Raw genomic sequence first — 21,527 nt, forward strand, 5'->3', positions numbered from 1 at the left:
CCATAGTCTTATGTCTATGCATGTATCATGTAGTGTATGTAGTAGTCTAAGGACAAATAAGGGGGAGGCCAAATGACTTATTTGATTTTTTATTTTTTTGAAAAAATAATAAGGATGGTTTTACACATGGTGCTTTGCAATTGTCAGTATGTGGGGATCTTTTAATTTAATTTAATTGTCTGTTCGTGATATTAATTGTATGTTCGTGATTGCGATTATTTATAAATGTTTTGATTCTCATAGAAGGTGCTTTTTCTTAGTAATAGTATGTTTAAAATAAGAATTTTGTTTGGAATTTTCCACTGCTGCATTCCGATTAAAATTTTTTTTTAAAAAACCGCAAACGCATGTCTGTGCAATTATGATGCGTTTTGAGTTTCAATGTAACGTATGGGAATGAGAAATGCATAGAAATGCGTTTTGTTTCGATTTAATCACTAGTATCGATTTTCAAAAATCAAGACAACACTAGTCAATCAGAAAAACGGAAACGCAAACTCATAAAAAAAACTCACAAAAAAACGCACATCAAAATTGCAGTGGCACGCTGCAGCAGAATGCGCCGACAGGGTGATTTAAGTAGCTTCGCCCCCGTTCAGTGACATGCTCCCTGCTGGACAGGAAGTATAGTCACTGCGACAAGCTGCGATGTGGGAGCGGCGGGGGAGAGTACTGCGGCGCACTAAAACGCTGTAAGTGTGAAAGGGGTCTTAGTGTTTGGTATATTGGTTTGATTTTACTGACACGTCGTAGAGTTGCCCCATTGTGCCGTCTGACGATCCAGGCTTCCATCCGATAGACTCTCTCTGTATGCCTCTATCTACACCAGGGGTGTCAAACTCAAATACAAAGTGGGCCAGCACCGAACACTGGGACCTAGCCGCGGGCCAACCTCAATGTCTACTGGCCACCTTATAAAGTTCCCTGGTGTCCAATTACTCCCCTCCAACTCATGTACAGTTCCCTGGTGTCTAGTGGTCCTCCTCCCTCCCCTATACAGTTATCTGGTGTCTAGTGGTTCTCCCTCCCATACACAGATCCCTGGTGTCTAGTGGTCCTCCTCCCTCCCCTATACATTTCCCTGGTGTCTAGCTGCCCCTGCCCTACACAGTTCCCTGGTGTTTAGTGCTTTCCCCCTACCTCCCCCATATGGCTTCCCTGGTACTCTAGGGCTTCGCCTCCAGTATAATTTCCCTGGTGGTCTAGAGTGGGCCAAACATAATGCAAAGTGAGGAAACCACTTGAGGGACAAATTTAATGGCTCTGAGGGCCAGATTTGGCCCCCGGGCCGGAGTTTGACATGTATGGTCTACACTGAGGACTTGTATTCACCATTGCCAGGTTGGAGAGGCAAGTGTGGCGGATACAAGCGTATAATATACTCCACAGCGGAGAGAGAAGCACTGGTGAGGATGCAAATCAGAGGAGCTCTAATGTGAATGGTGTTCTCAATTCTCTAACACAACTTAACACCTCCCATCCCATCGCTCATCAGCACCACTGCGCGGAAGAGACCGGGGGAGCCAATAAAAGCAGAGCGTGAAAAGCAGCTCGCAAAGCCGGAGACATGAAAGCCAAAAACACCAGGAGAAGAGCCGACCGGCGCAGCAGAGCTGATTAAAAATGAAATAAAAGCAGAAATGATTCAGCCAAGCTCCCTTGTGATGTCCACACCGGCGAGGAGATATCAAAGAGCGCTAATCGCCTCCTTGGGGTAGAGAAGCCAGCTATGCGTGAAGCAAAAAATATCCTGGAGAAAGTTATAAGACAGGGGAAAAAAAAGGAAGGTCACATGGCAGGACAGGGCCGGATGCCATCGCTCTGCCGTCCGGGGGAACAACTGACACGAGGAATCATCTGAAACTGCCGATGAACAGGCCAGAGTAACACAAGAGCGTGCCAAAGTTTACAGCACAACAAAACAGCCCCAGGAGCTGACACTTCGGGTCAGGGATTAGCCTAGCGCAGCACGGGTCAGAGATGAAACGGAAAATGCAAAAAATAAGGATAAAAGAGGAGACTTTGTTTGCCACTAGTGGCCTCAGACAGGCTATAGAGGCCTCTAAAGGGTCATTTCAACCAAAACTTACCGGGAACCTGAAGTGAGAGAGGTATATGGAGGCTGCCATATTTATTTCCTTTAAAGCAATACCAGTTGCCTGGCGGCCCTGCTGATCTTCTGCCTCTAATACTATTAGCCATAGCCCCTGAACAAGCATGCTGCAGATCAGGTGTACCTGACATTAATGTCAGATCTGACAAGATTAGCTGCATGCTTGTTTCTGGTGTGATTCAGACACTACTGCAGCCAAAAAGATCAGCAGGCCTCCCTGGCAACTGGTATTGTTTAACAATAAATAAATATGTCTGCTTCAATATACTTCTCGCTTCAGGTTCCATTTAAACAATACCAGTTGCCTGGCTGTCCTGCTGATCTCATTGGTTTCAGTAGTGTCTGAATCACACACCTAAATAAGCATGTGTTTAATGCAATCAGACTTCAGTCAGAAACATCTGATCTGTATGCTTGTTCAGGGGTTATGGATAAAAGTATTAGAAAGTACCCATGAACGGTCAAATTAGTTTAAAAAAAGAAATAAAAAACCTCACCACATCATTACTTACCTATTCTGCAATTCCCTCGCTGTATTAAACCATCCTGACATCTCTGCCGTAAACCTCGTGTTTTTCACAACAGACCGGAGCTGATTCGGGAGTACTTACGGGATCAGCACCATTCTGAGCAGGGATTACAGGGGGTACTTCAAGCCTGGTACACACATCAAATTTTGACCGTCTAATTTATCTACCCGTCCCTCCCTCCCACAGCCAGCCAATCACTGTGATCGGCTGTCATAGGCTTCAGCCTATGACAGCAGATCACCGCCGAGACTCAGGAGGGGACAGCCGTGTCAAACGGCTGTACCCAGTATAGCGCTGCTGTAGATCACAGCGCTGTACATGGTAATTAGATGACGGTTTCGCCGTCTAACAGTCTCCCAGCGGCGATCGCCTCTGGCAGACTGACGGCGAAGCTCTGTCTGCCTATCAAGCAGGAGATGCATGTGCAGCCTGCGTGCGATCTCCTGCAAGCTGAAGCCCCAGGACTTTACGCTGATCAGCGTTACGCGGTACTGGGGCTGCCGCCGCGGCCACGCCCGTTGGTGTGACGCGGTCGACAAGCAGTTAAAATCACTGCCAAAATCACCAGAAAACGCTCAAGAAATCATTTGCAAAACACTAATTAACAATTGCGCTAGCGCCTCAATAGTATTCAAAATCTGTTGACCCTCAAACGTGGCGGTGGTAAAATTGGCCAATCAAAAATTGGATTTGGGTACCAGGCTTTAGATAGAGGCAGAGGAACAGTAGGAGTGACAGGCAATCGGAATTAAATAAATATACCAACTTACGTATTCCTCTTGCTTCAGGTTCCCTTTTAGTTCTGTGAAGTGGGCGGAGATAAGCGATGTAGAGGCTCCTCCTTCCGCAGCTTTTAGCCAAGATATTATTTTCCTCAGGCTCAAACTTTACGATCCCTAAACACACACTTAGCATTTCTGCACTGGGTCTGTATACCTACTAGACATGGGCCGCCACCGCCCCCCCCCCCCCCCCCCCCCCATGCTCTACTAGGAGGGGGCGTGGTGTGTGCACCTTCCAGCCACACCCTTCACTTTATTTAACCCATTAGCAGCCAATTATTTAGAAGCTTGCAAGTTCTCCAGTCCAATTTATTTTAGTACTTTTTTTTTTATTTCTTCTTACATTTCTCCACTTCTAATTAGTACTGCTGTAATGTGTATTTATGGCTTCTTGTCACTAGGGGGTAGTATAAGGCAATAACAGAAGACTTCTGATTTTAGTTCTTATATTTTCTGCTAGTAGAGAGAGATCATAGCATTCCAAGAATTTACAGCACATCAAGTTCTGAAGACTGAAGGCAAAAGCTGTGCACTTATTTCAAAAAAGATAACACTACTGAAGTTGCTAATAGGCTAAGGGCTGTGGCTGGGGTAGTCTCCAACCTCCACCTCCCATTCATTTCTATGGAGGGAGTTGTTGAACATCTGTACTAGGCAACATGGTGGTGAAGCGGTCAGCACTGGGGCCTTCAATTGCTTATCTCCAGACTTTATTTTCAGCAAGGATAGTATCTATATTTCTCTCAGGTTAGTCTGGGTTTCCCCTGGTTGTTGCAGTTTCCTCCAAAAACAAAACAACCCAAATAGAGTAGGCAAAATGGCTTCCACTCAAACTGGTCTTTGTAGGGACATCACATTGTAATTCTCAAATCAATGGTGGATTTCTGCCTAGGACAGCAAATGATAAACACTCAACTGCTAGAAGGAGATTCAATGTATTAATATGAAACAAAACCCATAAAACACACAGCGCAGCAACACAAGAGATTGCAGAAAGTTGCATAAGAAGTTACAGATCATCATCATCACAGGAAGTGACCTCACCGCTCCGGGGGTTACATCAGACCTTCGCCAATAAACAGTCAACCAAAACTCACCTCCCCATTAGCAGAATAGAAGAATGTCGTAAATAGACACGCTTACCTTTAATAATGGCCTCGGCGGCGTACAAATCTCGCTTGTAGGTCACCTAAAGCAGAAATGCGTGGCGTTAATTACAGCGCACAGGAAGGGATTACGTGCCAGTAAAACGATTGCCCGGAGCAGCGCCTGCCATTGGCAGCTCTATAAACTAATAATTCATTCAATCTGCCATTGAAGCCGGCGCCAGCTCGCGGGATCTGGCCAGAGGGCTGTGTGAGGTATCTAAAGAAAAGCTCCGCTGTGTGATACCTGCAACCCCCTCTGACAAAGGAAAGGTCTGGCCAGAGAGCTGTGTGAGGTATCTAAAGGAGGGCTCTGCTGTGTGATACCTGTAACCCCTTCTGACAAAGGGAAAGCCTGGCCAGAGAGCCATGTGAGGTATCTAAAGGAGGGCTCCGCTGTGTGATACCTGTAACCCCTTCTGACAAAGGAAAGGTCGGGCCAGAGAGCTGTGTGAGGTATCTAAAGGAGGGCTCCGCTGTGTGATACCTGTAACCCCTTCTGACAAAGGGAAGGCCTGGCCAGAGAGCCATGTGAGGTATCTAAAGGAGGGCTCCGCTGTGTGATACCTGTAACCCCCTCTGACAAAGGGAAAGCCTGGCCAGAGAGCCATGTGAGGAAGCTAAAGGAGGGCTCCGCTGTGTGATACCTGCATCCCCCTCTGACAAAGGGAAAGCCTGGCCAGAGCTGTGTGAGGAAGCTAAAGGAGGGCTCCGCTGTGTGATACCTGCATCCCCCTCTGACAAAGGGAAAGCCTGGCCAGAGAGCCATGTGAGGTATCTAAAGGAGAGCTCCACTGTGTGATACCTGCAACCCCCTCTGACAAAGGGAAAGCCTGGCCAGAAAGCCATGTGAGGTATCTAAAGGAGGGCTCCGCTGTGTGATACCTGCAACCCTTTCTAACAAAGGGAAAGCCTGGCCAGAGAGCCATGTGAGGAAGCTAAAGGAGGGCTCCGCTGTGTGATACCTGTAACCCCTTCTGACAAAGGGAAAGCCTGGCCAGAGAGCCATGTGAGGTATCTAAAGGAGGGCTCCGCTGTGTGATACCTTCAACCCCTTCTGACAAAGGGAAAGCCTGGCCAGAGAGCCATGTGAGGAAGCTAAAGGAGGGCTCCGCTGTGTGATACCTTCAACCCCTTCTGGAAAAGGGACAGCCTGGCCAGAGAGCTGTGTGAGGAAGCTAAAGGAGGGCTCCGCTGTGTGATACCTGCAACCCCTTCTGGAAAAGGAAAGACCATTCTCTCCTCTGAAACGGTATTCTAAGAATTTTTTTGTATTATTTTTTAGTTTATCATACTGTGTGGAGAAGGAGATGAGGGAGTCTGTTGCCCCATTTTTCCCTCTTCCATCCATCCTGGGACTTCTATTCAGCTTTGTGGCTTTAAAGCGAACCTGAACTCAGAACTTCCTCTCTGCTCTAAAAGATAAGTAACAGCATAATAACCTTTACAGAAAAACATTTCTTTGTTACATCTGATACAAACCCTGCAATACATATTCAGTGTGTCTACTTCCTGCTTTCATGGAAGCAAACATACTGTTAGCATCCTGTGTTTACAAATTAGCTGAGGCCGCGGTTGCGAGACCCCGAATGACATCTCCCTCCGAGTTGCGAGAACTCAGAGGAGGGGGAATAGTATTGAACGCCGCCTCGGAGTTTAGCGGCAGAGGGGAGAGCCGTCATAATATGTACCCCAATTTAAAGGATATGAATAAGGTTTAGAGTCAAACACATTTTGTAATAGAGAAATACAGTGGGTTGCAAAAGTATTCGGCCCCCTTGAAGTTTTCCACATTTTGTCATATTACTGCCACAAACATGAATCAATTTTATTGGAATTCCACATGAAAGACCAATACAAAGTGGTGTACATGTGAGAAGTGGAACGAAAATCATACATGATTCCAAACATTTTTTACAAATAAATAACTGCAAAGTGGTGTGTGCGTAATTATTCAGCCCCCTTTGATCTGAGTGCAGTCAGTTGCCTATAGACATTGCCTGATGAGTGCTAATGACTAAATAGAGTGCACCTGTGTGTAATCTAATGTCAGTACAAATACAGCTGCTCTGTGACGGCCTCAGAGGTTGTCTAAGAGAATATTGGGAGTAACAACACCATCAAGTCCAAAGAACACACAAGACAGGTCAGGGATCAAGTTATTGAGAAATTTAAAGCAGGCTTAGGCTACAAAAAGATTTCCAAAGCCTTGAACATCCCACGGAGCACTGTTCAAGCGATCATTCAGAAATGGAAGGAGTATGGCACAACTGTACACCTACCAAGACAAGGCCTTCCACCTAAACTCACAGGCCGAACAAGGAGAGCGCTGATCAGAACTGCAGTCAAGAGGCCCATGGTGACTCTGGACGAGCTGCAGAGATCTACAGCTCAGGTGGGGGAATCTGTCCATAGGACAACTATTAGTCATGCACTGTACACAGTTGGCCTTTATGGAAGAGTGGCAAGAAGAAAGGTATTGTTAACAGAAAGCATAAGAAGTCCCGTTCGCAGTTTGCCACAAGCCATGTGGGGGACACAGCAACCATGTGGAAGAAGGTGCTCTGGTCAGATGAGACCAAAATGGAACTTTTTGTCGAAAATGCAAAACGCTATGTGTGGCGGAAAACTAACACTGCACATCACTCTGAACACACCATCTCCACTGTCAAATATGGTGGTGGCAGCATCATGCTTGGGGGGTACATCTCTTCATCTCAGAGTTGATGGGAAGATAGATGGAGCCAAATACAGGGCAAACTTGGAAGAAAACCTCTTGGAGACTGCAAAAGACTTGAGACTGGGGCGGAGGTTCACCTTCCAGCAGGACAATGACCCTAAACATAAAGCCAGGGCAACAATGGAACGGTTTAAAACAAAGCATATCTATGTGTTAGAATGGCCCAGTCAAAGTCCAGATCTAAATCCAATCGAGAATCTGTGGCAAGATCTGAAAACTGCTGTTCACAAACGCTGTCCACCTAATCTGACTGAGCTGGAGCTGTTTTGCACAGAAGACTGGGCAAGGATTTCAGTCTCTAGATGTGCAAAGCTGGTAGAGACATACCCTAAAAGACTGGCAGCTGTAATTGCAGCAAAAGGTGGTTCTACAAAGTATTGACTCGGGGCCGAATAATTACGCACACCCCACTTTGCAGTTATTTATTTGTAAAAAATTTTGGAATGATGTATGATTTTCGATCCACTTCTCACATGTACACCACTTTGTATTGGTCTTTCACGTGGAATTCCAATAAAATTGATGCATGTTTGTGGCAGTAATGTGACAAAATGTGGAAAACTTCAAGGGGGCCAAATACTTTTGCAACCCACTGTATATATATTAACATAGAAAGAGGGACAAAGTCTGAAAGAGGGACAAATGAGGAGGAAAGAGGGACAGTTGGGAGCTATGGCAGCGCCCCAGTCAGGAGAGGCGAGTTGCTATCAGGGCTGTGGAGCCGGTACAACAATCATCCAACTCCTCAGTTTAAGAAACCACCAACTCCCAAACTCCGACTCCAGGTACCCAAAATTGCTCTGACTTCTTGACTCCTCAGTTTAATACTTACCAGGGCTGTGAAGTTGGCGCAAAAATCATCTGACTTCTCAGTTTATGAAACCTGCGACTACAGGTACCCAAAAATTGCTCCGACTCCTCGACTCAGACTCCACAGCCCTGGTTGCTACGCTGCCGTAAACATTGCAAGGGCTGCTGGGAACACAGTAAAGTTAGGCGGATGGGACCTGGGAGTTGGTGGAGGAATTTGGTAGCAACAAAGTGGCTATTAATGCCGCTCTAGTGGGGGTCCAGTCTGTCGGGGGGAAGGGGTCTGTCAGGGGGCCTCTCAGGTTAATTTTGTTTAGGGACCCCATTGTAACTAGAAACAGCCCTGTTGGCTACACTTGTGTAGTTTATAAGAAGTGAGACTAATGAAAAATGAGAAAACAGTTTAGAAGAAAAAACAGCAATGCACCTCCCCTCTCCATTTAATTTACCGTAAAGGTTGGGTGGTTAGGAAGGAGGAGCTAGTGAGCATGAGGATCCACCCCACGGCCAATAAGTCACTTAAAGGGGAACTGAAGTAAGAGGTATACGGAGGCTGCCATATTTATTTCCTTTTAATCAATACCAGTTGCCTGGCAGCCCTGCTGGTCTATTTCTCTGCAGTAGTATCTGATTAAAACCAGAAACAAGCATGCAGCTAGTCTTGTCAGATCAGACTTATAAGTCTGAACCACTGAAACACCTGATCTGCTGCATGCTTGTTCAGGGGCTATGGCTAATAGTATTAGAGGCAGAGGATCAGCAGAGCTGCCAGGCAACTGGTATTGTCTAAAAGGAAATAAACATGACAGCCTCCATATACCTCTCTCTTCAGTTTCCCTTTAAGGACAGTTGGTGAAAACACTAATAGAAGTGAAAACCTGTCAGGGGGGTATTTAGGTCCTTTTTTTTGGCTACAAAATTAAATCTTGGTGGTTCCAGGACTCCAACTCCCCATCGGTACCCTCACAGCCTGTGAAGCTTCTGCAGAAATCCTAATACAGCTGAGAAGGACCAGAGGTACTGCCTCTGCCTGTGAAGCATGAGGTCATGAGTTTGACTCCCAGGTCGGGGGGAAAAAAAACACCTTATACTTATTTGACCTACAAGAGTGGAGAGTAAGGAATTACAAATCTCTGCCCAAAAGAGAGGCATTAGGAAATCTCGCATTTTGAACATGTGCGGTAAGTGATATTATCTCATTTCTGTTTTATGGCTTATACCCTAAACTATGAAACTAATAAAACTGATCAAGGTACAGCGACGCACCAAGGGGGAAGGGGAGGATAGGGTGAAAGTGGGCGGGATTAGACGGAGAGGTGTTTGTCCCAGCTAAAATGAAATGCAAATATTTAAAGTGAAACATGCTGTAGACATGGGACATCCATGTGCTATTCACCTTCCACAGATCGGGGGGACCCTCGACCAGCTTCACCTTGGCTTTTCCGTATTCCTGAGCCAAATGCAGACACTCCGTGCCAAAATCCAGGTCGTGGTCGGTACACTGAAAGCACAAAAGAAAGACGCTAGCAGAAAGCCCCAAAACATAGTAAGGTATTCAATATATTGAAAAATACCAAGACAATGAAAGTAGATCCCTGTACACACCCTTGAACAGTTAGGCATCTGTAAGGCACCCAAAACCGTTGACGCCCAACCCGCGAGCAATCCGCCAGACAGATCTACCCAACTTCAGCGACGCCAATCCCTCTGCCGATTCCATTTTTCGTGCCACTCCCCAGGCCGCCACCTGACCTCACTCATGCGCCGCTCGTCATCCCTTACACACCCCCCCCCCCGCGTAGCAACACAGCGCATCATCAACTACACAGGTGACACGCGTGTGCAGGCTAGCCCAGTGATATTGCCCTAATGCTGGGCATACACGGGTCCCGCCGCATCCTCGCTCGTCCGCCCGGATCTATTCCCTCTCGTCCCCAACGCCGATTCTCATCTTACGCTCGATTCGCCGCTATTGTCCACCCGCGGATATCGAGCGCGGAATCTATCTTTCTGCACGCAGGGGAACCCAACAGCAAAGAAAGCCTACGGAGCCTAGCACACTTACCCCGTCGCGATGCGCCAGAAGCTCCCGACCTGCCGCAAAGTCACCAGCACGCTACCCTGCAACTTACATGGCTCGACGCAGGCTTATCAATCGAGCCGCTGATGGCGGCGTGTCCTATCACCGCGGGGATCGATTCCGCGCTCAATACCCGCGGCCGGACAATAGCAGCGAATCGAGCGGAAGATAGGAAGCGCCGGCAGGGACGAGCGGGAATCGATCCGGGCGCACGTGCGGACGCAGCAGGAGTCATCTGGCGGCTAATCGGCCGCCAGATCGACTCCCGCCACGTTCCCGCTCGTCCGCGCGTGCGTTTAGTTCTATGAAAATCGAACATAAAAAGATTGGGAAAAAAATGATTAAAAAAAAAAAAGATTGGAAGATCGAAAAATTTATCAAAATTCAAATCGGGCATGTTGGAAATAATCGATCTGGCAGGTCAATCTGCCAGAAAATTGTATGGTGTGTACCTAGTATTACAAACAATCAAATGTAACCCTTTATTAGTTTACAGTGGCAAGCAAGTACTGATTGGCGGCCTTACGACCCTGCAAATCACATTGTTATTAGATAGAATAATCCTGAAAGGAGTGAGGTCGGCGTCTGGCAGGATGTGGGCGGGGTCAGCGCAGACTCCCTCCCTCCCTCCAGGCTATGGAGCTGCAAATTTAACCAAGCGTTTACTTTTTTACGAGCAAGAAAATTGCAGCAATTTCTGCAGATTGGACCGTGCGTAGCTGCGTGTTTACAGGAGGAGCTATAAAATACAGCCAGCGGTGACAACGTAAAATCAATCAGATATTGCCATTATTGTTACTATTATTGATCTACAAATACATCAATCTATATTTAATAAACATATAGCACACCCGAGACATAAGAGTAAACACAGTCAGCTGTCAGCAGCTCGTTTTGCCATAGCTTAAAGCTTTTATTATTATTTAGGATTTTTATCAGGGCTGTGGAGTCGGTACAAAATTCGTCCAACTCCAACTCCTCAGTTTACGAAACTGCCGACTCCGACTCCAGATACCCAAAATGCCTCCGACTCCTTGTCTCCTTAGTTTAATACTTACCAGGGCTGTGAATTTTGTCCAAAAATCATCCGACTCCAAACTCCAACTCCTTAGTTTATGAAATCACGACTCCGACTACAACTCCGACTCTAGGTACCCAAAATTGCTCCGACTCCACAGCCCTGATGTTTATAGTGCTGACATCTTCCACAACACTGTGCAGAGTATATTGTCTTGTCACTTATCTGTCCCTCAGAGGGGCTCACAATCTAATCCCTTTACCATAGTTATATGTCTATGTTTGTATCATGTAGTGTTTGTATCATAGTCTAAGGCCAATTTAGGGAGAGCCAATTCACTTATCAGTGTGTTTTTGGGATGTGGGAGGAAACCAGGGTGTCCAGAGGAAACCCACAGGCCGAACATACAAACTCCATACAGATAGTGTAAACACATAGAAATATGAAGTGCGTTTCTTCCAGAGTAAAATGAGCCATAAATTACTTTTCTCCTATGTTGCTGTCACTTACAGTAGTTAGTACATATCTGATGGAACTGACAGGTTTTTGACTAGTCCATCTCTTCATGGGGGATTCTCAGTATTTAATTTATTCTTTACAAAAGCAATCCCTGGAAAAAGATCTATACAAAGATGCAGGCTGTTCCACCCCCACCTGTTTGCACACTATTCTGGCAGTTGGACTGAGAATCTGCCGTTCACTAAGTGCTTTTGAAAATAAAGAAAACCCTGACAATCCCTCGTGTGGATATGGGCTAGTCCAAAACCTGTCAGATTTCTACTAGCTACTGTAAGTGACAGCAGCACAGGAGAATAGTAATTTATGGCTCATTTTACTCTGGGAGAAATGTATTTTTTATTTATGTATTTTTCCTGCATTTTAAATGTTACAATTTTTTTTGCAATAGTGGTCCTTTAACCACTTGCCGACCGCACGCTTATACCGTGCGTCGGCAAAGTGGCAGCTGCAGGACCAGCGACGCAGTACTGCGTCGCCAGCTGCAGGCTGATTAATCAGGAAGCAGCTGCTCGCGCGAGCGGCTGCTTCCTGTCAATTCACGGCGGGGGGCTCCGTGAATAGTCTGCGGGCCGCCGATGGCGGCTCGCAGGCTAAATGTAAACACAAGCGGAAATAATCCGCTTTGTTTACATTGCAGCGCCGTAAGGCAGATCGGCGATCCCCGGCCAATCAGCGGCCGGGGATCGCCGCCATGTGACAGGGGACGTCCTGTCACTGGCTGCACAGGACGGATAGCATCCTGTGCAGCCCGGATCACCGGGGGGGGGAAAGGTAGGAGAGGGAGGGGGAGAATGTCGCCACGGAGGGGGGCTTTGAGGTGCCCCCCCCCCCCCCCCGCAACATGCCTGCACGCAGGAGCGATCAGACCCCCCCTGCACATCATCCCCATAGGGGGGAAAAAAGGGGGGCGATCTGATCGCTCTGCGTGCACCCTGATCTGTGCTGGGGGCTGCACAGCCCACCCAGCACAGATCAGCTATAACAGCGCTGGTCCTTAAGGGGGGGTAAAGGATGGGTCCTCAAGTGGTTAAGTTTGACTGCATTTGCACATGCTTGTTTCAGGTGTGTGATTCAGACACTACCGATACAAGAAAAACCAGCAGGGCAGCCAGGTAACTGGTATTGTTTAAGATGAAATAAATAAGGCATCCTCCATATCGCCCTCATTTCAGGTGTCCTTTAACCTGTACGTTTGTGCTTTCAGTGTGTTGTCCTGTATGATTTCTTTTTTCCTTGCGCAAGGTGTTCTGTAGCGCAAGGTGTTCGGTAAACTTTCAGAAACTTTCCCTGTTCAGTTTTCCCCAGTTTCGCCTGTAGGAAGCCGTATCGGATGTGACACTCAGAGAAAGCGTCTTCAGCAGCGGCGGTGGTCTCATCTCCCTCATTGTGTGCCGGAGTGAACAGCACCGCCTGTCCTACAATAATTCCCCCAGCATAATGGGAGACACGAGCTGTGACAGCGCCGCTCCCAGATATGTGACGGATGTTATCTCTCCAATCCCACAGGAAACATCGCCGGAGACTCTATACAACAAATCAGGCTTCCGCTTTACAGACAATCTCCTCGCCGGAGCCTCTTCCTCCGCTGGATCAAAGGCTGATCTCGAGGAGAGACGAGATCCGGCTTTATCCAGGGAAAGTTCCGGCTAGACGCATATGCCATATTACTGGAGGCTACATCTGATGCAATTTGTAGCAAGCAACCTTTTTTTTTTTTATAAGAACAATCAGATTTGTATTTAATTGATCCACAGCATTAAAGGCACCTGAGAACCTCATTTTGAAAATATATCAAACTAAACTCTCCTTAAAGGAAATCTAAAGTCTAATTTGAAAAAAAACAGTTTAACTTACCTGTGGCTTCTTCCAGCCACCTGGAGTCATCCTGTGCCCACAACGTTCGTCCTAGTCCCTGCGGTCGGCAGCAGCGACCCTGCAAAGATGGCCGGCCACACACCTCCTCATCATCGCTCTCCCGCGGCCAGTATTCTGCGCAGTAAGCATACTCGGGAAGGCACAGTAAGGCCATGCTCATACCCGAAGAGGATCCTGGCCCCAATGTGAATACAAACCCTTGTCGGTGGCCTGGGAGGCCTCTATAGGATCCAGAGACTTCCCTCTGGTCAGGTAAGTATTTACTTTAACTTTGTTATGCCTCCGGTATACAGATATGCGCTAGCGCAACTCAGCTGCGTACTAGCACCCTCACACTTCCATGGCCTGGAGCCTTCTGTGCAATTGGGGGGGGGGGAACGCACGCGGCAAGGCTTTCGGGCAGCATTGCAGGTAACAGGAGCCACCCGGGAGACGGGGAGGGATGAGAGTGGCCTCAATTATGGAACCTGAGAAGCTTTTTGTCTCAGGTACACTTTTAAGTATACTAGAGGCGTCAAAAAGTTCAAAAAGTAAATACTTACCTGACAAGAGGGAAGGCTCTGGATCCAATAGAGGCTTCCCAGGCCACCCCCTCCCCCCGCCTCATTGCCGACCCCCAAAAGATTACCGACAAGGGTTTGTATTCACATTGGGGACAGGATCCTCTTCAGGCATGAGCATGGCCTTACTGTGCTTGCCCAAGTATGCTTACTGCGCAGAATACTCCTAGCCGCGGGAGCGCGATCACGAGCAAAGCAGCCACGCACTCGCAAAGGCACAAAAGATGCTGACCGGGAGAGGTCGGCATCTGCATCGGAGGACATATCGGATGCCAGGAGCTGGAGGAAGCCCCAGGTAAGTAGATCTTTTATTTTTTTTTTAAATACCTTGGATATCTCCTTTAAAGTGAATCCGAGATAAAAAAAACGAACTATAACAAGTAACTTGTCTATATATCTTATCTAAAGTTTAGATAGTTTACACAGCAAATCTAGCTGCAAACAGCTTCAACAGTTTACAATTATTTATTCCTGTGATACGAGAGCAGCCATGTTCTGTTTGTCACATTACACACACAGGCAAGCTGATAGCATCTCCAGACTTCAGCCTGTGACAAATTCACTCCCTCTCTCCTCCTCCCTCCTCCCCTCTGCCTCTGAAATCTCTGGCTAGTAATACCTCCTCCTCCTGCCCAGTTTGAGCTCCCATAAGCCCTTGCTACAGTGCCAAGGCACAAAAAGAGCTGTAGGCGTGGCTTGTTTAGTTTATAGGGAATTAGGGTATTAAAACAAAAAAAAGTATTTGGCTTGAGGAATGCCCTATAAACTATAGGAAAGGAACACAATTATGCAATGAGTAAAAGTTTATTTCGGATCCACTTTTATAAGGTGGAAACTATTACATTATTATCACTTATGTATATTTATGCTTCAACACACCACAGAAACCAAGATAAAAGCTCAAAAAAACTGAGGCAACAAACTTTGTGAAAACCATTGTGCCATTCTCAAAAATTTTGGGCGCGACTGTCCATATTTGCACAATGGTGTGGAGCCATCCTTTCCATAGGTTGTCGTCAGATGCTGCTATATATTGGAAAATGAAAAGTCAACGCAAAGGCGTCTAACTCAGTTTGTCATCCTAGACTCTAGGACCTAGAGTATGCTTAAACACTGTTTCGAGTGGCTGCGGTTCGGACAGTACCAGCCAGAAAAAGCGCCAATGGGACATAAACTGTTGCGGAGACCTCGAAAGTGTTTGAAATGCGGATCCCGCTCTGCGTTTCTTTTGCAGAGACGTATTTGGGATATACAAACTTTCTTCCTCCCGCTTCCAGATTAAAGAGAGAAAACATTGGCCGGGCTGACAGACGCGCCACCACGGTAGTGACTGTTTATGTTGTAATAGGAAGGAAATCTCCATCAGATAGCCGCGGCGGAGAAGGGGGAGGGGGGGGACAATCAGCGCCGTAGGAGAGAAAAAGAACATGTAAAAATCACTCATTTATCACATTCCACATCTCAATCCTTCCTGATACAAGCAGAGAAGAGTTCTCTCATCTTCTTGAAGATCTGAAAACAACCTCCGACTGTTTACCCTTCCAACAAGTCGAGCGTACATTAAATCTACACTATATTTGGCTCAGTCTGCGGAGCTCTCGCTCCTGAGGCTGCTGACCCCATGGCAATTTAAAGTCCCTGTGACAGCATAGTTTTTTTTTTATTAAATATACACCTATTGATAACAAAATCAATTCTGCAAAAAAAGTTTTAAAAATGGGTTTGCGCCAAATGAAATAAAGCAAAATATCTGCTCACTAACCAATAGATCTTAATTTCCTCCTCAGCACATTCCAGACGCCTACACATCTCACATTGGTTCTTTCTTTTCTGTAAAGTAATCAGTTGATTTGATTCTTGATTTGATTTGGGACAAACAGTAGGATTGCTCCCAGTAGAGAGGTTTCTCCCATTTAAGTATGTAGCCCATTTAGTACCAATTGTTTTACCTATTATCATTGTTATATATATATATATATAGGGAGAGAGAGAGAGAGAGAGAGAGAGAGAGAGAGAGAGAGAGAGAGAGAGAGAGAGAGAGAGAGAGAGAGTTAAAGAGGCCTGGCCTGTAGTGACATACAGTAGAATGCAGTACAGTGTTCTCCCCAGAAATCTTTTCCACCTGGGTGGGGCAAGATGAGAGAATGCAGGGCCGGTGCTTCTGTGTGCAACTCTGCTTACAGCATAGGAGTAGGTCAGCCGATGACAGCCGGGTGCTCACCAAAAGTAGCCGGGTGCAGCACCCGGCTAAAACAGTCTGGGGAAAACACTGCAGTATATTATTTAGGATACCCACTTTTACAGTGATTATCCTGGGTATCAGCATCAGAAACACTTCCTGTATCTGTATATCGGTATGTAGCCCCACCCTGCCAGCGATCTTTAGCCTAGGCTGTTTAGCTACGCAATATTCTCCTCCCAAAGCATTGGGGGAGGCCAGGTATATTTTGTACTGGCATTGGAACACATAGTACACAAACATTCCACAGAGATCACCTGACAGGACTGTCATCACCTGTGCTAAATTTCAGAATGTAAATCAGGGTGAGGAATGATTTTACAATGGGCAAACACTGACTAAATAATTTATAAATTAATATTGTAAAAGAAAAAAAAGTGATTTTATTAATTACATTCTTTTCTCTGCAGTTCCTCTTTAAAGTGAACCAGAGACGAAGCACCCTCATGTATTTCACCATGTGTAAAGAGAAAACACCTACCCTGCTCTCTGTTTCATCCTTCACTGCTCAGCCTGCTTGTTATCAGCCCTGATAAAATCCCCAACTGAACATTCAGTCTGGCTTTGCTCAGGAATCATTATAGCTGAGTCTGTCTTCTTTGATGTCTTTTCAAGCCTGCCCCTTTCTGGCTCTGCTATAATGACTCAGCTATAATGATTCCTGAGCAGAGCCACAAGGGGGCAGGCTTGGGCTTGAAAAGACATCAGAGAAGGCAGACTCTGTTATAATGATTCCTGAGCAAAGCCAGACTGAATGCTCAGTCGGGGATTTTATCAGGGCTGCTAACAAGCAAGCAGTGCAGTGCAGAATGAAACAGAGAGCATGGTAGATGTTTTCTCTAATGTTCCCACTGATATACATGGTAAAATACATAAGGGTGCTTCCTCTCTGGTTCACTTTAAATGTTTTGATGCTGCTGCGTATCTTTTAGAGCAGAGAGGAAGTTCTGAGTTCAGGTCCGCTTCCAGTCACTCTTTCTATACATATAATAATGGGAATTGGTGAAAACTGGTCGACCTTTAGCCTCCCTCATTCACATTTGGTGTCAGTACTGCTGAGTGATGTCATGGAATCCCATAATGCACCAGGAATGTGAAGGATCTGCAGATCCAGCTTTATCCCACCAGCAGCGACTGTAGCGAGCAGCGCTGTGTTGCTGTACGTCGGCTTCCTACAGATCCCTGATGACGAGTGACACGGAGAGAGCAAACATTCCCCAGGCCCCCCACAGACCCCAGTGACAGGGCCTCTTCGCTCTCCTGGATAGAGCCCAGAGAGCCAGCGGCGTAATCAAACACAGAGGTATTTAGCCAGGCAAGTTTATGCAGCAGACCACCGGTCTAGCTGGAAAGTTGGGATACATTATAACAACATCACAAGGCTTTAGCAGTGTTGGCAGGCAGCTCGCTGGCAGCATGTGGCGGCCCAACTAAGTTGTTTTTAGATTTAGCCCTCCATTATCAAATTTCCAGGTTCACATCCTGCAGAGCGGAGGAGACCGAGCTAGAAAAGGAGCTGATGGGAGCGCAGGTACAACGAGACCGGTGGGGAGAAAGATTGATGAGAGAGAGAGAGGGAGGAGAGGGGAAGGGGGGGATTGATGGAGAGAGAGTGGAGAGAGAGAAAAAGGAGGGGGGGGGGGGGGGAGATTGATGGAGAGAGAGTGGAGGGGAGAGAGAAAGGGGAGGCAAGGGAGGGCGAGGGAGGGAGGAGATTCATGGAGAGAGAAATGGGAGGGAGAGATAGGTGGAGAAAAAAATTGATGGAGAGAGAGTGGACTGTATTGCCACATGGACTGTATTCCCCCCCCAATACCCCCCTATGGACTGTATATCCCAGTCCCCCATGCTGTCCCTTACATCCTCCACACACCTATGGACTATATACCCCAACCCCCTTTATCCTTCCCTTATTCCCACAATTCCCCCCCCCCCCCCCCCCCCCCCCCCACCATGTTAATGTTTTGTTTTGTTTTGCTTTGGCAATGCTAAATGTATTTGGTCCTGCCAATAAAGCTTTTTTGGATTTGGATTTGGATTTGGAGTGGAGGGGGAGAGAGAGTGGAGGGGGGGGAGAGAGAGAGAGAGAGAGAGAGAGAGAGAGAGAGAGAGAGAGAGAGAGAGAGAGAGAGAGAGAGAGAGAGAGAGAGAAAGGGGGGGAGATGAAAGATTGATGGAGAAAGAGTGGAGGGGAGAGAAGGAGGGTGGGAGGGAGGGAGGTTGAGGAGAAAGAAAGAGAGTGGGTGGGAAAAAGTGGAAGAGAAGAAATGGTGGGTGGGGGAGGGAGTTAGGGGGAGGGGAATCGGTGTGCCATTATAATGGAATCTCTCAACTCTGGAGTAGGGATGGTCAATGAGAAGGAAAATAAATTGAGTTGAAGAAGTATTATGCAAATTTTTTTAATGTCAAAAGTATGCAGCTTGAAAATGGACCAATCAAATTTTACCTCAGCAGGATTTGATTGGTTAATTTTCAAGCTGCTCACATTTGCATACAAAATGTACATTATGCTGCACCAACTCAAAGTTATTTGCATCTCACTGACCATCCCTACTCTGGAGCTTAGTCACATGGTCTCAGGGATGGCTCTCCTCCTGCACATTAGTCACATGACCCCAGGCACTGCTCTCCTCCTGCACATTAGTCACATGACCCCAGGCACTGCTCTCCTCCTGCACATTAGTCACATGACCCCAGGCACTGCTCTCCTCCTGCACATTAGTCACATGACCCCAGGCACTGCTTTCCTCCTGCACATTAGTCACATGACCCCAGGCACTGCTCTCCTCCTGCACATTAGTCACATGACCCCAGGCACTGCTCTCCTCCTGCACATTAGTCACATGACCCCAGGCACTGCTCTCCTCCTGCACATTAGTCACATGACCCCAGGCACTGCTCTCCTCCTGCACATTAGTCACATGACCCCAGGCACTGCTCTCCTCCTGCACATTAGTCACATGACCCCAGGCACTGCTCTCCTCCTGCACATTAGTCACATGACCCCAGGCACTGCTCTCCTCCTGCACATTAGTCACATGACCCCAGGCACTCCTCTCCTCCTGCACATTAGTCACATGACCCCAGGCACTGCTCTCCTCCTGCACATTAGTCACATGACCCCAGGCACTGCTCTCCTCCTGCACATTAGTCACATGACCCCAGGCACTGCTCTCCTCCTGCACATTAGTCACATGACCCCAGGCACTGCTCTCCTCCTGCACATTAGTCACATGACCCCAGGCACTGCTCTCCTCCTGCACATTAGTCACATGACCCCAGGCACTGCTCTCCTCATGCACATTGGTCACATGACCCCAGGCACTGCTCTCCTCATGCACATTAGTCACATGACCCCAGGCACTGCTCTCCTCCTGCACATTGGTCACATGACCCCAGGTACTGCTCTCCTCCTGCACATTGGTCACATGACCCCAGGCACTGCTCTCCTCCTGCACATTAGTCACATGACCCCAGGCACTGCTCTCCTGCACATTAGTCACATGACCCCGGGCACTGCTCTCCTCCTGCACATTGGTCACATGACCCCAGGCACTGCTCTCCTCCTGCACATTAGTCACATGACCCCAGGCACTGCTTTCCTCCTGCACATTAGTCACATGACCCCGGGCACTGCTCTCCTCCTGCACATTGGTCACATGACCCCAGACACTGCTCTCCTCCTGCACATTAGTCACATGACCCCAGGCACTGCTCTCCTGCACATTAGTCACATGACCCCGGGCACTGCTCTCCTCCTGCACATTGGTCACATGACCCCAGGCACTGCTCTCCTCCTGCACATTAGTCACATGACCCCAGGCACTGCTCTCCTCCAGCACATTAGTCACATGACCCCAGGCACTGCTCTCCTCCTGCACATTAGTCATATGACCCCAGGCACTGCTCTCCTGCATACTTTGACAGGACCTCTCCCTTACTTTCTGGGCTCGGGCAGAATAGGAGGCAGCGGGTGGAGGGCAGGCAGCTAGAGGTTCCTGAGTAAGATTTTTAACAAAGCTTTTTTTAAACCCCAATTAAAAATGAAATAATGTTCTATAACATGCATATCTGAAGGAAAACCGAGCATGAACTTTACATTCAGTCAATCAGCACTGCCATTTTTTTTCTAACCGCTGTTAAGTCAACTTAAGTGCAGCGCTATTGACTCTGCGGCGTAGCAAGCCTGCCCTTGTCAGACACTCTGCAAGAATAACTCATTACAAAAAGCAACATGCACGCCGCATTATCCAGGATTCCGGTTTGTGAACGCCGCACAATGGGGGACGGAAATATGCGATCCGCAGAAACACGAGGCGATGACTGACGGGACAATGACTCAACCTCGCCATTCTTATACAATAAATCCGATCTCATGCAGAATGTCTGCAATCACCTCCACAAACACGAGGCCTGCGGGCCGGACGGGGAACCTCGCAAAATAAACTTTATCAACAGACGTTAAAACAGAACTACGTAAAGCCAAAAAGTAAAGTACGATCCTTAAAGTGGGATGAAACTCCAGACATAATAAAAATGTGTTTTCCTACTTGTTATCACCCCTACAGTTATATTTGCTTTTGTACACAAGTAATATTGTCTGTCTACAAATTACAAATTCTCAAAGTACAGTTTATCTGCTCTGAAAGCTGCCATTGCATTTTATTGCATAGCTGCTGTATTAACCCCCCTGTCGGTCTATTAACCAGCTGAGCGGTCTGGACGAGCTCAGCTCGTCCAGTACCGCCGGAAGCCTGCCGCTCAGGCCCTGCTGGGCCGATTTGGCTCAAATAAAAAGCAGCACACGCAGCCGGCACTTTGCCAGCCGCGTGTGCTGCCTGATCGCCGCTGCAGTGCGGCGATCCGTCGCATGCAGCGGCGAAAGAGGGTCCCCCCAGCCGCCTGAGCCCAGCGTAGCCGGAACAAAAAGTTCCGGCCAGCGCTAAGGGCTGGATCGGAGGCGGCTGACGTCAGGACGTCGGCTGACGTCCATGACGTCACTCCGCTCGTCGCCATGGCGACGAGGTAAGCAAAACAAGGAAGGCTGCTCATTGCGGCCTTCCTTGTTTATTCTGGGCGCCGGAGGCGATCAGAAGAACGCATCCGGAGCGCCCTC

At 47.5% G+C, this 21,527-nt stretch overlaps 1 protein-coding gene across 1 annotated transcript in view; it reads right to left on the reverse strand.

Annotated features, from left to right (window-relative positions):
- The window catches only part of CRPPA (CDP-L-ribitol pyrophosphorylase A), a 230,201-nt gene that overhangs the window by 154,545 nt on the left and 54,129 nt on the right, over nt 1-21,527 (reverse strand). The window contains exons 4-5 of the mRNA XM_068235105.1: nt 9,517-9,621; nt 4,569-4,614 (exon numbers count right to left, since the gene is read on the reverse strand). Of these exons, the coding sequence (XP_068091206.1) occupies nt 4,569-4,614; nt 9,517-9,621 (151 nt within the window). The remainder of the gene's footprint in view (nt 1-4,568; nt 4,615-9,516; nt 9,622-21,527) is intronic.

This window comes from Hyperolius riggenbachi, chromosome 5, assembly GCF_040937935.1.
Source record: "Hyperolius riggenbachi isolate aHypRig1 chromosome 5, aHypRig1.pri, whole genome shotgun sequence".
Lineage (NCBI taxonomy): Eukaryota > Metazoa > Chordata > Amphibia > Anura > Hyperoliidae > Hyperolius > Hyperolius riggenbachi.